At 43.3% G+C, this 16705-nt stretch overlaps 1 protein-coding gene across 1 annotated transcript in view; it reads right to left on the reverse strand.

The window, feature by feature from the left end:
* ALDH1A1 (aldehyde dehydrogenase 1 family member A1) overlaps positions 1 to 16705 on the reverse strand; it is a 61216-nt gene that overhangs the window by 8729 nt on the left and 35782 nt on the right. Inside the window, exons 4-11 of the mRNA XM_081930661.1 lie at positions 14770 to 14910; positions 11886 to 12015; positions 10890 to 10951; positions 9089 to 9217; positions 5127 to 5240; positions 3660 to 3762; positions 3269 to 3453; positions 1054 to 1218 (exon numbers count right to left, since the gene is read on the reverse strand). Of these exons, the coding sequence (XP_081786787.1) occupies positions 1054 to 1218; positions 3269 to 3453; positions 3660 to 3762; positions 5127 to 5240; positions 9089 to 9217; positions 10890 to 10951; positions 11886 to 12015; positions 14770 to 14910 (1029 nt within the window). The remainder of the gene's footprint in view (positions 1 to 1053; positions 1219 to 3268; positions 3454 to 3659; positions 3763 to 5126; positions 5241 to 9088; positions 9218 to 10889; positions 10952 to 11885; positions 12016 to 14769; positions 14911 to 16705) is intronic.

Below are 16705 nucleotides of genomic sequence, written 5' to 3' on the forward strand. Positions count from 1 at the left end.
GCACAAATCCACAACCATCTTATAATTTGCTTGCAGGAAAAATTAGGAGGATGGCCTCACCAGGATTGTCAAGCCCTGACTTGCCTTTCCTTGCTGCTTGACTTCAGTTTCCCTCTTTGTTTCAGGACATGAGCAGCTAGTCACATATAGCCACTGGTGGCCCCACATTTGGATGTGCCTTCTCCATCACCCCAAAAGATGCATTTTGCCAGTTCAGTGAGACTCAGATGAGCATCATTATGGAGAGTCTGCATCCCAATGTGTGTCAGCAATAGATGCAGGAGGAGGGGTATGCCTGTGTCAGATCCATGGCTTTTTGCAGTGGGAGGGGGCTTGGCCAAGGCTGTCTCAGTGGGGCCCTCATTTCAGAGGAGGCCACTTCTCCCCCTCCCCACTGTTGCTGCTGCCAATTTGATTTTCTTTCCTAATCTACATCAGATGCAGACCCTCCAAATGTCCCTATTTTCCAGGGATGTCCCTGATTTAGATTTGCCATCCCAGTTTCTGATTTGATCCTGGAATGTCCCGCTTTTCCTTAGGACGTCCCTATTTTCATGTTGGAGGGTATGACATCACCTCCCAGAGGGAGGGAATGAGATGCGGAAGCTACTGCTCTTTGTCATGGCTCCTCTGACCTCTTCCTTGCTCAGAGAGGGCAGGCTAATGGGCACTACAGTAAGGAGCAGCAGCAGGGACAGGAGTCTCCAGAGACAAGGTGTGGGCCTCTTATTGGGGCATGGGCCTTGTCAGAGAATGCTGGGAGGAAGATTTTCACAACTGTAGCTGCCCTTCAGCTTCTTTGGAAATCTGGATGTATTTGATGATTGCCAAAAACATCTGAAAGTATTAATTCCTGCTGACCTGTTCTATTTAGTTGACCCAAATTAACACACATAGCTGTAAAAACGTAGTTTTGCACAGCCTAGATTGGGGCTGGGTGGGAAAGGAGTGAAAACTAATCTTCTAAGTGCTTGATTTTTAAAAGGCTCATCTTGCATGGCAAGTGAAACATAGAATGTAGACCAACATGCAGAATTTTCTGAATCAGCTTACCTCCTCTTTAGCAATGCGCATCTCATCTGTAACATTTGAGAAAACTGTAGGCTGGATGAAGTAGCCTTTGTCTCCCCAGGGGCCTCCTCCACATTCCAGTTTGGCTCCTTCTTTCTTCCCACTCTCAATTAGTGCCAGGATTCTATCATACTGCTCCTTATCAATCTAAATAAGAAATATTGCACTGATAAGTCACTCTCCCAGATATTTCTTTGGCCTTAAGATTAACAAAGCAGAAACAAAAACTCTTTACCCACAAGAGATGGAGCAACAAGTTGCCTCTGAGTGGTTGGATCCCTGCCACTTTCCCCCATGAAGTTCAGTAATTAGGACTTGAAGCACAAAAGAATTTTTCTTTTTTTAAGCAGCACTGCTTATACAGTCTTGGCACTCCTGTGAGCCATGGACTTTCGTAAACTCTCTCTGCTCAGTTTACATTCAAGTATTTAAGTTCTCCCTTTGCCTTATCCAATTTCTGTTAAAAAATATTTCTGGATGGCATTCTCAAACCAATGACTTTTCAGAAATGAATTCAGAACTGATTTCAAGACTGCAATTACATGCAATAGTTAGCAAAAGCTAGTCAGTAAAACAGGTTTATAAGGTGATTAGAGAAGAAACCCTCCTGCTTAATTTGTACTATATCTTCATTTCCGGCATTTTCTGCACCAAAGGAAAAGTAGAAGAATTATGGACTTGGGATTTTTAGTGCAGAGTCTTAGATCCTTGACATATCCCACATGAGGGTTATAGAAGATCTCCAGACATAGGATGGTATATAAATTTAATAAATAATAATAATAATAAAGGATGTTTCCAAATGTAGGTGTTGGGTTTGGGCTGTGTTTCAGAACACCTAAGAACTGATTCCAATGTCATGGCTATGAGATGGAGATGGATGAAAACCTTTGAAATAAGGCTAGTGTAGAATGCTTGAAAACCACCCACAACACTGATGGCCCAGGTTGTGGGGAGAGTCTTTGCAAACCTTCTTGTGACTGGATACCTTCTTGAGAATGCAAACACCATATTGTACTTATAATTGGCAGCAGGAGCAGCCACACACTTCTGCCCCGACCCAGTGTTGCACCCCTGTTTCCGTAACACCCCCAGACTTTGTGTGCCGAGTGTAGATGTTTGTAAAGGGAACATTTCACAAGAGCAGTTGCTCATGCTTAGGCGTTCCATGTGATTTTGAACTGTATACGAATACAAAAGGTTTTCTTGCCAGAAAGCACATTGAACATTCAGCTGTAGGCTGGAGACAATGATGATGGGACCCTGCTACTTCAGCTAACACATGTGTATGGCTTGAACAGGGCTAACATTTGCACTATATTTACAACAGTTTCGCATCCTATAGATTCAGATGGGATAGGCCAAGGTTTTGTACATCAACACTTCCTGCTGCCCAAAGCCTCAAAGTCATATTGCCCACTTAAGCATTTGAATGCTAAGTGCAGTTTATGAAATTTAGTCCCACTCTCCAAAGATCTGTGAAAGTTTCTTAATAAATAGTTCCATGTTAATCTGAACGTCCTAGTTTCACCACAAGAAGTAGGCTAGTATTATTTGTATTAAATATGTCTGTTTTGGAGGAAGAGGACTGTCCATCCATGAGCAAAATCAAGAGTCAGAAATGCATTTTAAAATAAAAACCCAGATGTATAATAAACAAGGCAAGCCTCATTCCTAATGACAGATGCCAAAGTATTTGAACCTGTTTGCCAAAGTGTCATACATTGGGGTGAAGTTCAGGGGCCCCCCCTGCAGGGTTGGGCTGACTGAAGGGCATGGCAGAATTGTTGGTTAAAAAGGAGGTTGAAATCAGTTCCTTAAAGGCAGCCTGGACAGGTGTGCAGAGGAAAACAGGGAGAGGAAGCTTGCCTTGACCAGAAATCAAGAGAGTCAGGGAATGGTTAAAGTGGGAGTCAAGAGAGTTGCACACAGCTTTGATTTGATGCACAAAGTTTGTAGACAAGAAAGACAACTTATATAGGGTCAGAAAAGGGCAGAAGCCAATGCAGTGAAGAAGGGGTCACAAAGATCCTATAAAGCTACTTTGGCTCAGAAGGGTTTGTGGTTTTCTACAGACTTGCAGTGGCATAAGAAGGAATACTCCATGCCATCTCCCAGGATGTCTGCATTTTGAGTCCACCTGTGGCTGACAACACTGACCCAGGTGATAACCCTGGCACAAAACACTGTTCCTTACCTGAGGACCTTGATTTACTCCCGGAGCCAGTGGGTTTCCAAGTACATTTTTCTTAGCCCTCTCAACACTCCTACGTACAAACTCATCATATATTGGCTCTTCCACAAAAATTCTAGACCCAGCTATGCAGCATTGTCCCTGATGGTAAAACAGGCCAATGTGTGCAAATTCCACAGCACTGTCCACTGCGAAGAAAGAGACACAGAAGAGGCCAACATTGAGCATCTCAGTCAATACTGTAAATCAAAAACAGCAGTCCTTGCAACGTAATCTAACAATCTGGTTTTTCACTTGCTTAGACACCTCCCCAAACTAACATTAAAAAGCTTTGCAACACAGTGGAAGGGGAGAGCTTTGAAGACAAGAAATCTAAGAGAAGCATGTCACTCACAATCAGCATCTGCAAATATGATATTGGGACTTTTCCCACCAAGTTCCAAAGTGACTCTTTTCAGGTTGCTCTTCCCAGCAGCTTCTTTGATCATCTTGCCAACCTAAAAGAGAAGACACAACTTGAAACGGTTGTGTGTAACACCATATTTAGACTGTGGTCATTGCTTTGCAAGAGGTTCGGGCTGACCTCTCTTGTCAATTTGAGAGTGGAGAATAGACCTCCAGCTCAGTGGTTGGGCACATGTGGTGCATGCAAAATGCACCTCTAGTTAAAAATACAGTAACTGTGATATGCAGAGTGGAGAGCTTTTCTCTGTCTAGGAGACGCTACTAGTCAGGCAATACCAGGCCCAATGGACAAACAGCCTGACCTGGAACAATGCAGATTCCTATGATAAACAGTGCTCTACTAATGGGATGTATTACAAAATATCCGTGTTCTGCAAGCTTTGGGGGACTTCTCACACAATATATCAATAATCCTTGGGGTTCAAATGATGGCTCCTGGAAAGTCAATGGGAGTCCTGCCACCCAGATTGGCCAGGCTGTGTGGAGTGTGTGAAGTGAAGGGGTTGGGTGGCATATGAGGTCAGCTATACACCTTTCTCTCACCAGGCCAAAGTGTGTGTAAGTGAAGGGGGGAGTGAGTTCCCGGGGAAGAAGCCTGGATTGTGAAACCACTCTGAGAAGGTTAGCTCTGTGAGGGGAAAAGTGGCTTCCTAACAACTCTCAGCACCCTTAAGAAACCAACAGTTCCCAGAAGCCATGACTGTTTAAAGTGGTATGATATTGCTTTAAATGTGCAGTGCAGATGGGGCACAGCCAATTCAATAGCAGCTTCAGTCTAAGAATATTGATTAACTACATCAAGGAAAGTGTCAGGAGTGGAGCTTAACAGTTGCTTATATCAACTTTTGGGGGCTAAAATGTGGTCAAAGTGTACAGATGCATTTTTGTCAAATACCCCGCACAGTGAAAAATATCTTGGTCCCCCTCCACACTATTCTTCATTAAAAGTAGTCCTTTCTAAAATATGAAGCATGCTCACGATGAGGGAGATAAGCTGCCTATTTTTGTAGAATGCAACTTTCTGTATAAAAAAGAGATGAAATAAAAATAAAAATGTGTATTTTTATTTTTAAACTGAAATTTGAGGGGGGAAACAAAAGACTAAGCCAAAATCCAAACTTCACCCTCTCCTCAGCTTTGAAGAATCAATTTTATATCCAAAAATTCTTTTGCTTGAAGAGATATTCCTTCAATTCAAACACTATGTAGATGTGTAGATGTGTTTGAGGTAGAATATAACAAGCAACAAATCATTTCAGCGACATTGTTTAGGAAGCTCACAGTCGAAAAAGGTTAACATAATTACACAACCTAGGCATTAAATCACTTGTCAGAGTCTGTGTGGGTGGGTTGAGGACTTTTGTGGTGTCATTTAATCACAGGGTTAGGCAGATACCTCAGTAGAGCCGGTGAAGGCCACTTTATCTATGTCCATGTGACTGGAAATGGCTGCGCCAGCCGTGGGTCCATACCCTGGCACAATATTCACTACTCCAGGTGGAAATCCTGCCTGAATATCAGAGGAGAAAGAACACAGTTGTACCTCTCAGCCATACAGTTACTGCACCTGTGTTATTTACGATATTTCATCTCATCCGTTCTCAAAGAAACTCAAAGAAAGAGTGCATACTCCTCTCTCCCCCAACCCCCAACTTTTACAAAAACTTGTGGTAAAATGCATGCAACACTATTGTGGTGAGTAAAAAGCTAATACAGTGGTACCTCGGGTTACATACACTTAAGGTTACAGACGCTTCAGGTTACAGGCTCCGCTAACCCAGAAGTAGTACCTTGGGTTAAGAACTTTGCTTCAGGATGAGAACAGAAATCATGCAGCGGCGACGCAGCAGCAGCAGGAGGCCCCATTAGCTAAAGTGGTGCTTCAGGTTAAGAACTTTGCTTCAGGATGAGAACAGAAATCACGCAGTGGCAGTGCGGCGGAAGCAGAAGGCCCCATTAGCTAAAGTGGTGCTTCAGGTTAAGAACAGTTTCAGGTTAAGAACGGACCTCCGGAACGAATTAAGTACTTAACCCGAGGTACCACTGTACTTGCAGAAGAAGCCACCTCCCTTGCAGAGGCAGAAGAACCTCTGTCGTTGCTCCAGCTAAGGTGGCCAACTAATTAGAGGTTTTAGGCTTGTGTTATACTAACAAAAGCAGTTGAAGTTCCTTCTTGAGATGCATTATCTTTCCTTCCTAGAAGGCTAATAGCTCTCTTTTGCAACACAACCCTGTGGGGTGGGGACGGGGGCAAAGTCAAATGGCAAGTTTTGTGGCTGAGCAGGGATTTGATTCTGGGTCTCCCCACTCTTAACTCCAGCCCTCTAGCCATGACCTCATGCTGGCTGTTTGGCATGGATGTGCTTCATTTCCAATTCCTGTGACTCTAAAAGTATGCATGAAACATTCACTTCAGCATCCTTATTGTTAGGTGGCAAACTGTTCCTGATGGGAACACAGTGCAATCAAAGCCTGATTAATTAGTCAAAGGTCTGATTCACACATAACAGTTGTGGCAAAAGTGCCTCTTCCATGCAGCCAGATCCCTAAGTGTCCTGGTAAAGATCCATATATAGGAACCACAAGGGCTGGCAATTATTACCTGCATTTGCATCACTGGGAAGGAGAGGCCACCTCGGAAGCAACCATTTCCTGCCCACCAGATTTCCTGTTTGAACTGAAGTTACAAGCTGTGGGTGTTACGAGGGGCAGAGCCATGCCAAAGTGGATTCTGTGCTGCTGCAATTAATTTTAACAAATGCACTGGGCTTGAAAGAGGCTCTGTTGTGAAGAAAAAATATTTGACGGATTGCCTTATAAAGCAACCTGTTGCCTTCTCAGCATATAGTCTGTGATGAAAAGGGCATATTTATTTTAAAATGTGAGGCTTTTTTTTCTGGCCTAGAACATGCCACTAGTACCTGATAGTCTTTGTTTTCATGCCACTGAATACAGCCCAAACGAAAAATCGGTTGTACTAGTATTGCCTTTTAAGCTGAGTGAGTGCATAGGTTTTTAAACTATGTGGTTTGACTGGCTTATGATTATGAATCAGAAGTCCTGTGATCTGTCATGTCCTGGTCCGGGTGCTCACATGCACAGCTGCATACTGTATGAGGATTTTGTTCACTTGCTTCCTGGGGAGTTGATCGCGAATGGGCTGGGGACTTAGAAAGTACAATAAGCTTTGAAGGGGGCTCAAGTTCAAAGGTAGTTGGTGAACCTTTTGGTAGCATAAAGTCAGAACTTTTCTGGAACTTTCCAGATCATGGACTCACAAACAAGTTAAACTGGAGGCACTCAATATTATTCAACAGGTTTAGTTTAAACCCTGGGACTGTGTGTAAGGATCTGAAGCCTAGACCACTAATCCAAGACTGGCATTAGAAAATAACTAGAACCATGATCTCAGACTCTGTCCTATCAGCAGCCAGTGAGGTAAGAGGACAGAAAACACTCTGGGCCTCTCTTCCTTTCCATGGTTATTCCGTTTTGGTGGCTGCAAAACTAAACCTATTCAGCTGGAAGAAAATTCTCTGTCTACTGCAGAATCACTTCCTTTCCCCTTCCCCTTCATCTTGTCCCACCCTGGAATGCTGCCTTGTTTATGTTCAGGCTTCATTCTGCGGAAGGGCTCCATCTGTTTAAAAATCTGTTAATATCCATAACATGACCACACCCTTAATATTAGAATGTTGGTCTTTAAGGATTCATTTATTGACAATCTATGACTTTTGAGCAGTGGAGAAGAGAAATACTAGTGAATACCAAAAAATAAAATAAATGTGAATTCCAAATGGTGATTTTCAGTGTGAGTCACCTGTTGCAGGCAGAGTTACTTGTTGACCCATAACCATTTAATTGCAAGTGGCATTTCACTGTTTGCTCACTTTTGCTGAGTCACTGTTCCCGTGGCAAGAACAAGATATGCTGAATCACTTTTGTTAGTTCTTTGGTTGGTTACTTATTAGCAACACTTGCCATGACCACAATTATCTTCAGTTTATTTTCCTTTTGTACAGAAGGGGACAGGGAAAAGATTTTAGTTGCAAACCTAACCTCCTACATGAGTAAGCTCCACTGATTTCAACAGGACTTGCCTCTGAGTAAGCATGGTAAAGACAGCAACCTTAGCCTTAGCTCCTCCAGTTACCTCTCCATGCTGGGAGTATTCTTAGCTTATTTTTCTGCTCAGGAACCACATAAGATTATTCTTCACTCCAGGTTGCATAGCAAATACCACTGTGCTGAAGGATCCAACAGAATGCTTAAAAATTATTGTACCTGTTACTTTCACACACCAGTCCTAACTATGTTTTATAGAAACCTAGGGTTAGGCTTATCCACACTTCCTCTTGTTTCATGGCTTTCCCGCAGGGAAAACCGCTCCTTAGTGCTCAATCGGTGCAAACAGCAATTCACGTTTTCTCTGGATTGACATTTGCTCCAATTTAGCACTAATGAGCCAGTTTTCCATGGGAGAGTTGTTGGGCAAGGGGGGAACTTCTCTGATCTGTGCCTAGGAGGCATGGGCCAAGTGGAAAACTGCTCAGATGTGTGCTTTCCAGGCATGGGACAAGATGAGTCCTCAATGCAGCCTGATTTCTGCATGCAGCAGAATGGAGTGGGAGAGTGTACCAAGGTTAGAAAGTGGGCTGTTGAACTTTGGATTGCAGGAGGCATAGCCAATTGTTCAATGCTTCTGCACTAAAACAAAAACCAATACTTCCCTGCAAGAAGAAAACCAGCAGATCTATGTATCCCTACGTTCCCATCTCATTTGGCTGCATTGGTACATCTAGCCTACATCCTACTGATCTGAAGGAGAGTTGCTTCTAAGCAAAGACATTTTGCATTACAGCCCTATAAAGTGTGTATTTATCCTGGGCACACCAAACCTGACGCTTGCCAGTTTTGTGCTTGGTAGGGTAAATATTTCAGTCACAAAGTTAAATTAATATATCAAATTACAGACAAGAGTTTCATTACTGAGATACTTGCATGAAAAACCACCTCCCCCGCCCCCACCACCCAGACCAACATTCTGCTTTTCTGAGCTCTTGTTTGCTTTTGCTTCCAGAAGGCCCTGATGATTGCCAAGATGTTCAGTTTGCTAAGCTGCTAATGATTTGTTTTCTGAGCAATTTAGACTGGAAAGCTATGTGAGGCTTCATGCCCTTGACTTGCTCCAGTGGTTTGCAGTGCATTACAATTCCCCAAGACAAGGTTAGACATGCTGCAAGCTGCACTGACACAAAACAGAACAGCCCTCACTGTTCAGAAGCACTGCGAAGGTAAGGGCTCACTCACATTCACATTTGGGAACATGCACATGGCAGCTTTGCTATGGCAACTCACCTCTTTAATTAAAGACCCCATGTGAAGAGCCGTTAGTGGAGTTTGCTCTGCCGGCTTGACGACCACGGTGTTTCCGCAACAAAGAGCAGGGGCAATCTTCCAGACAAACATAACCAGTGGGAAGTTCCACTGAAAGGGCAGCATAAGAACAGATGACCAACAAATCACAGCAACACATTCTCCTATCTTTCATATTCTCTTCACATCCTTTATGCTCCCTAATGCTCTGTGGGTCTTGTGCATTTTCAGATTCAATAAGCGATGAAAAGTCAATATTGGCTTGAGGATTTGGTTAAAGTGAGCCCAAGTGGACCCTTTGTCTTTTCATTGTGCTGGCTCGGGGCTTATCTCATGGATTGACCCTGATGACAGAACCACTGCAGCCTGTGAGATCTGCACAGAAGGCTCCCCATTCTCTGTGTGGCAGTGGCCTAGGATGACGCGATCTTTGTTTCCCTGACCACCCTTCCAGTTCATGGAAGATAAAGTCATTCTTTCCAAATCCTGAAACAACTTCTGAACTGGAAGTGTGTTAATTGAACTGATAAAGAGCTCCCTCCCCGATTCCCTTTGTGAAATGGACCTCTTGCAGGAACTGAAGGAGGACATTGCAGGTTGCTTTGATGGTCACAACAAAATAGCTCCTTTTGGGGTCTCAATCATATTACAACACAGTTGGCTGCTGAGCTGCAATCAGTGCGTAAGGTCTTTATGATTGCGAGCAGCCTGTCTATCTAACCAAGAGAAGGCAGCATCGAGGATGTGACAATGACACATGCACTCTGCTCATCAATACATGGAAAACTTAGATAACATCCACACCATGGCTCTGCCCCTCCAAAAAAATGATGGGAAGTACTGTTTGTTAAGAGTGCTAGGATTGTAGCTTTGTGAAGGGTAAACTACAGTTCCCAGAATGCTTTCTCAAGATTCTTTGCAGACCTTCTTATTTGCAATTTGGCTGATGTCCACAGTTTTCAGACTGATTGCTCACAAAACATTAAGGGATTTTACCCTCCATCATTCTGAAATTTGGCAGAATTCAGAAGGAGCAACCATGCTTTGAAATTTAATCAAATTCAGCTCCCCACAAAAAAAGTTAGAGAAGGATTATTTTTTGGAGAAAGCATATTTTAGAGAACAAAAGCCCCTGGACCTATTTGTTAGCAATTTAGTAGGCAGGCTTTATCTACTCTGAAGGGGCTGTCATACCTGGAAATGTTATCCACGTCTGAAGAAGTGGAGGGAAAGTTATGCTATTTTTAAAAGAATGTCTGTGAATGAAGATGGGGAAATGAAATGGACTGAAGCAGATGAGTTGAATTGCACAGCCTACAAACAAACTTCAACAAAGGTGAGATGCCAAATTGAGATATGAACTGAATCTTGAGGTCAGTGCGTACCCCTACCCAAATACCCACAAATGTTACTTAAATAAATAAAAGACACACGGTTGCTTCCAAAATGCCCTTCTGTGAATGGAAGGAGTCCTTCTGTTTGTAGACAAACATTTGATTTAGTAGAGGCTTCTACTAATGTAAGTAACAGTAGCTTTTTTTGGCAATTCTTCCTCGCCACTATGCCCTTAAAATCTGCTCCAGAGGGTTGGGGACCTTCAAAAAGGGCATGGAGATCTACTCTGCGGGGAAGAGGGGAAATAGACAAAATCACTCCACCTTTTCCATTAGCAGAAGCCTCTGCTAGACAAAAAGTCTATCCACAAACAGAAAGACTTCTGCTTTTGCAAGGTCAATGTTGGATGCAACCCATTTTCTCCATTGTATCAATTGATCTAACTTACAGGAATAATTTGTCCACATACTCCAACAGGCTCATGTCTTGTAAATGTGAAATAGTTTCCATCTAAGAAAGATAAGAACACATGGGTAAGATGCAAGCATAGCTAAGGAAAAGAAAATGTCTCACATTATTCAGCATTGTTCCATACTATTATAATATGATACTATCAAAAGAAAAGGTAAACATATCTAGATTCGATCAAACATATCTAGATTCGACCAAACACATAAGGTTGGAGGCGAGAATGAATGCTCCAATTCTATAAGCAATCATGTAGAAGAGAGATCTTTCAGCTCTTGTATTTTGCCATTGCACAAGGCTGCAGAGTTTCCCCCCACTTTGATAATTTTAACAACACAAACATAACAAAATTGCCATGGCAGGGAGTTAAAGTTATTGCTCACATGGAAAAAATAGATAGATGGGGAAAGGCAGAGAACAAACCAACCAATTGGCAGCTAGTCAGGAGGGCAGTGAAGCATTTAAATTAGCCCAGATGTCCAATTAACCAGCTGTAATATCTGAATCGAGTGGGATGGATGGAATCAATGGTGACATTTCCTGTTAGCAGGACCACCGTGCAGCAGAAATGATCCTAATATAAGGATCATATACAAACATGATATAAGAATTGGCTACTCCTAAACATGACCTGGGGATGGAAGAAGGGTGATGACTAAGACCTGCTGACCTCTTTAAAAAAATTATTTCTGTCAGGACTCTGCCATTTGCTGCAGCTGTAGGAAGTTCACTAAAAAGCATTATGGAGCTAAGTAATACAAAATATGTCAACAATGTTTTTTTGGTGGTGGTTTTTTTTTTAAAAAAGAGGCAATATTGGCAGTTAAAACTTTACCCACCACAGCTCTGCACTTATGTAACAGATTTTTAAGGTTACACTTTTCTCAGATGACACATTCATATAGCTGAAAAATGTTCCTGAACATCTCATCCAAATCAGCTCTCTGCTCAGAAACTTTTTATCAGAATGACTCACCCATTGGGATGGTCCGTCCTTGGATTTTGTCCGACCAGCCTGCACAGTAGCGCAAAGTGTTAATGCAGCCGCCTAAGTCCATTAAGTAGGAGGTGGGGAAAAGCTTACCCCCATTAAGGCTCTCCATTGTCTAGAATAAAATATGTTGAGTAATTAATCATTATAAATAAGTAAAACAATATGGTGGTCTATAACCATTGAGTGCTCTAAGCATTGTGCAGTGGGGGGGTGAGGGGGTTGGGAACCAGTGACCTCCCATCATCCCTACCATGGGCCATGCTGGCTGGGGCTAATGGGAGCTGGAATCCAAGAACATCCAGAGGGCTACTGTTCTGCAACTCTGGCTTATAGGCCTGGCATCTTGTTGAAATTAAGGTGGGCATTGAAGGTAGCACTGGAAGGATCGCCCTCCGTGTGGCCTGTAGACGCTAATCTAGTGTATGCATCAAAGTCCTAATGTAGCACACTAACCTTACGTTCAAAAATACAAATAAATGACACAGCAATTTGTCGTTGTATAAGGCATGGGCATGTCTTGCACAATAAGTGCTTGCAGAAAACTGAATCTTTAACTCATGACAGACCAGCTCTTGGCAACACCCACTGGGCTTCTTTTTTAAGTGGCTGATCCAGAATGGCTGCTTTGTGATCAAACACTGCAGGATGCCAATCTTCCATTACACAATTCTGACAAAGGATGTTACCAGAAAGATTTCTAGAGTAAAATTTGCCTCTTTGTAGAACAAAAAAGGACTGCACGTTGAATGAAGTCCCAACCAAGTTGTTTATGACTTTACTTAGGCTGTACAAATCCCATTGACTTCAGTGAGATTTAATAGCTTAACAGCGCAGAGAATTTGCAGTCATAAACTTTTAATGTGCTCTCTTCCAAAAGGTTTACAGCAGCTGGGAAAAACAAGTATATCAAATATAAAAAAACAAAAAACTACACACACACATGCCACAAAAATAAGCCCTTGTTCATCTCTGTCCAAAAAGTATCTTTTGGCAATGAAAGATAGGCAATTTATAACCATTTATAAGCCCAAATGTGGTTAGATGTTATTTTAGTTCTGTCCCCTTCCTCTGAGCCTCAATTTTTAGTCTGATCCTGGAATCATTTGGTTGGTGGCCTCATCCTGAATCAAAACATCACCTATTCACAATGGCTTTTCATTTTGAACCCCTTGGGGGATATGCAGGATTATGAATCCAGTGGATCCAAAGCCATCATTACGCTGCCTATTTCGAGGCTTTACCCCTAGTTCTTGCTGCTAGGAGAACCACTATTGGTATCTTCCTGGCCTGCTAGGCTCGGCCGGGGGGGGGGGGGATCTGTAGCATTTGAACCAGGTGGAGGGCCAACATGGCCTTATCCTGGCTCCTACAGCTGCACAGATCAGTGGGCTTAGGAGTGTACTGTAAGGCTGTAATGCTATACACAATTACCCAGGAGTAAGTCCCATTAAACTTAATGGGGCATATTTCTGAGTAGACATGCGTAAAAATACACTGTAAGAGTAGACAAACTACCCAAAAATATTGAAAGGATTTTAATGTGTAGTGTTTGAAGTGCAGAATTAATTCAAAACAAGAAGATGGGCCTGCTTGAAAGAATTGTGATTAGTAAGGTATGTCTTTATGGAAAAATAAACATATTTTAGCCTAACAGTAGATTTGTTGTTCTTGGCTAAGGAAATAGTAGAAAAGAAATGATTAAACCCGAGGTTAGTTTCCACTGCCGGCAAATACATTCACTTTATCTGAGATAAGCCCATGGGTTTGTTCCATTTCTGAAATTTTCCCCTTCTTTGGGAGATAATAATCTCTTTCTCTCAGCTTACAGGGCCAAATATTTTTTTCAATTATTATGTAGTATTTAGACAACAAATATGTTAGTAGTGATCATTAACATTAAATATAACAGGTTAAAATTTTAAGAATGGAATTGAACATTCAATGTCTGATTATCAGACACCAGAGAAGAGCAATTGGAGATGATTTTGAGATATCTGAGGCTGCAGTGCTGACACAGCACCACACTAATGAAGAACTCTGGGAGGATATAGCAAAACAAAGCAATTCTTGACATAGCAACACTGGAATCAAACAAAAAATTAACATACTTATATATATGCCATAGTTCCAGATTTTCAGGGGAGGGAGGGGCTGCAGTTCTCCAGATGCTGTTGGACTAAATCTTCCATCAGCTCCAGGCAGCATGTTGGTAGTTGTGAACCATCTAGATGTTACTCAACTACTACTCCCATCACCCCTAGTCGTTGGCCACATTTGTTGCAGTTCAGCAATGTCCAGAGGGCCTAAGGTTGTCCACACTTGTTGTAGACTGTAGTGAAACTACATTTGGAGAACCACAGTTCCCCACCCATGGTCTAGATAGGTATAGAAGTCAAGAGTCAGTTGGAAGCACACTGACTGATTTGGCAGTGGAGATGTGGGTCTGCTCACCCATCCCAACTTTTGCTTTCAAAGTGACTATAGGAGCTCTAATTGACAGGTTCCTTTTATTCTTCTTCTACAGCAGCAGTGGGGAGACATGACCTTTAAATGGCATTAGCCAACTTTGTCAGTTTTGCTAAATACAGAAAGGAAGACAGTAGTCTAAATCCAATGTCAAGCAGAACACAACAACAAGCCGTTGTTTCTGAGGATGGGATTGTTTGTGGTTAGATATTACTATGCCGTTTGATCAGCTGAGGTATTTTAGAATGAATGTTCATCCCTACCAACTTTCCCCGACTTTCTAAAACAGATTTCGGAATTTGTCTTTCATAACATTGAAACAAATACTCAATTGTGTTCAGAATAAGCCAGTCTCCAAATATTTCAATTGTTTAAAATGTGGTCCATGTTTTAGACTTACAGCTAAGAGGAGACGATCCCTTTCAATTAAATCAGCTAGTTTGTTCAATAGCCTTCCTCTTTCTGAAGCATCCATGGTTCGCCAGCAGGACCCAAGTTCAAAAGCTTTTCTTGCTGCTTTAACAGCTTTGTCAACATCTGCCTGTACAGAAAATCCATTTAAATGCAGTAAGTATTAAGCATATGATGCTCAATTTATTTTGACTGAACCATATCCGTGGTACATGAATTCTAGTGAAATCTGAGTAGTGCATCTCCAGCTTTACAGATGCCACTGCCAGTGCAACACTGAGAATACCACATCCTTGTTGCTCCATCCTGCCTTCTTCTTCCTCGAAAAACCATGGATGTAATATAGGTGCTAAAAACTGTGACCCAGTGCGGACATGCAGACATTATTTACTAGAGGTGTGTAGTAGCAGGTGTGAGGCAGAGGATGCTTCCCCTTCCCTCAGCCAGTGTGATGCCAATAAACCCCCTGAGCTGGATCAGGGCCCCCACAAAGCCTTCTGTCACTCTGCTGTTTATATCCTTTTCTGAACTTATATCTGTCTTTTCTTTATCTCTGTGTTAGGTCCATGAGCAAGAGGCCAGGCTGTGCTATAATAATAATAATAATAATTTATTATTTATACCCCGCCCATCTGGCTGAGTTTCCCCAGCCACTCTGGGCGGCTCCCAATCAGTGTTAAAAACAGTACAGCATTACATATTAAAAACTTCCCTGAACAGGGCTGCCTTAAGATGTTTTCTGAATGTCAGGTAATTCTTTATCTCTTTGACATCTGATGGGAGGGCGTTCCACAGGGCGGGCGCCACTACCGAGAAGGCCCTCTGTCTGGTTCCCTGTAGCCTCACTTCTCGCAATGACGGAACCGCCAGAAGGCCCTCGGCACTGGATCTCAGTGTCCAGGCTGAACGATGGGGGTGGAGACGCTCCTTCAGGTATACAGGACCGAGGCCGTTTAGGGCTTTAAAGGTCAGCACCAACACTTTGAATCGTGCTCGGAAACGTACTGGGAGCCAGTGCAGGTCTCTCAGAACCGGTGTTATGTGGTCCCGGCGGCCACTCCCAGTCACCAGTCTAGCTGCCGCATTCTGGATTAATTGCAGTTTCCGGGTCACCTTCAAAGGTAGCCCCACGTAGAGTGCGTTGCAGTAGTCCAAGCGTGAGATAACTAGAGCATGCACCACTCTGGCGAGACAGTCCACGGGGAGGTAGGGTCTTAGCCTGTGTACCAGGTGGAGCTGGTAGACAGCTGCCCTGGACACAGAGTTAACCTGCGCCTCCATGGACAGCTGTGAGTCCAAAATGACTCCCAGGCTGCGCACCTGGTCCTTCAGGGGCACAGTTACCCCATTCAGGACCAGGGAATCCTCCACACCTGCCCGCCTCCTGTCCCCCAAAAACAGTACTTCTGTCTTGTCAGGATTCAACCTCAATCTGTTAGCCGCCATCCAACCTCCAACCGCCTCCAGGCACTCACACAGGACCTTCACCGCCTTCACTGGTTCTGATTTAAAGGAGAGGTAGAGCTGGGTGTCATCTGCATACTGATGAACACCCAGTCCAAACCCCCTGATGATCTCTCCCAGCGGCTTCATATAGATATTAAAAAGCATGGGGGAGAGGACAGAACCCTGAGGCACCCCACAAGTGAGAGCCCAGGGGTCTGAACACTCATCCCCCACCACCACTTTCTGGACACGGCCCAGGAGGAAGGAGCGGAACCACTGTATGACAGTGCCCCCAGCTCCCAGCCCCTCTAGACGGTCCAGAAGGATGTTATGGTCGATGGTGTCAAAGGCCGCTGAGAGATCCAGCAGAACTAGGAAACAGCTCTCACCTTTGTCCCTAGCCCGCCGGAGATCATCAACCAGCGCGACCAAGGCAGTTTCAGTCCCATGGTGAGGCCTGAATCCCGATTGGAAGGGAT

This window comes from Podarcis melisellensis (assembly GCF_964234715.1).
Source record: "Podarcis melisellensis genome assembly, chromosome: 11".
Taxonomy (NCBI): Eukaryota; Metazoa; Chordata; class Lepidosauria; order Squamata; family Lacertidae; genus Podarcis; species Podarcis melisellensis.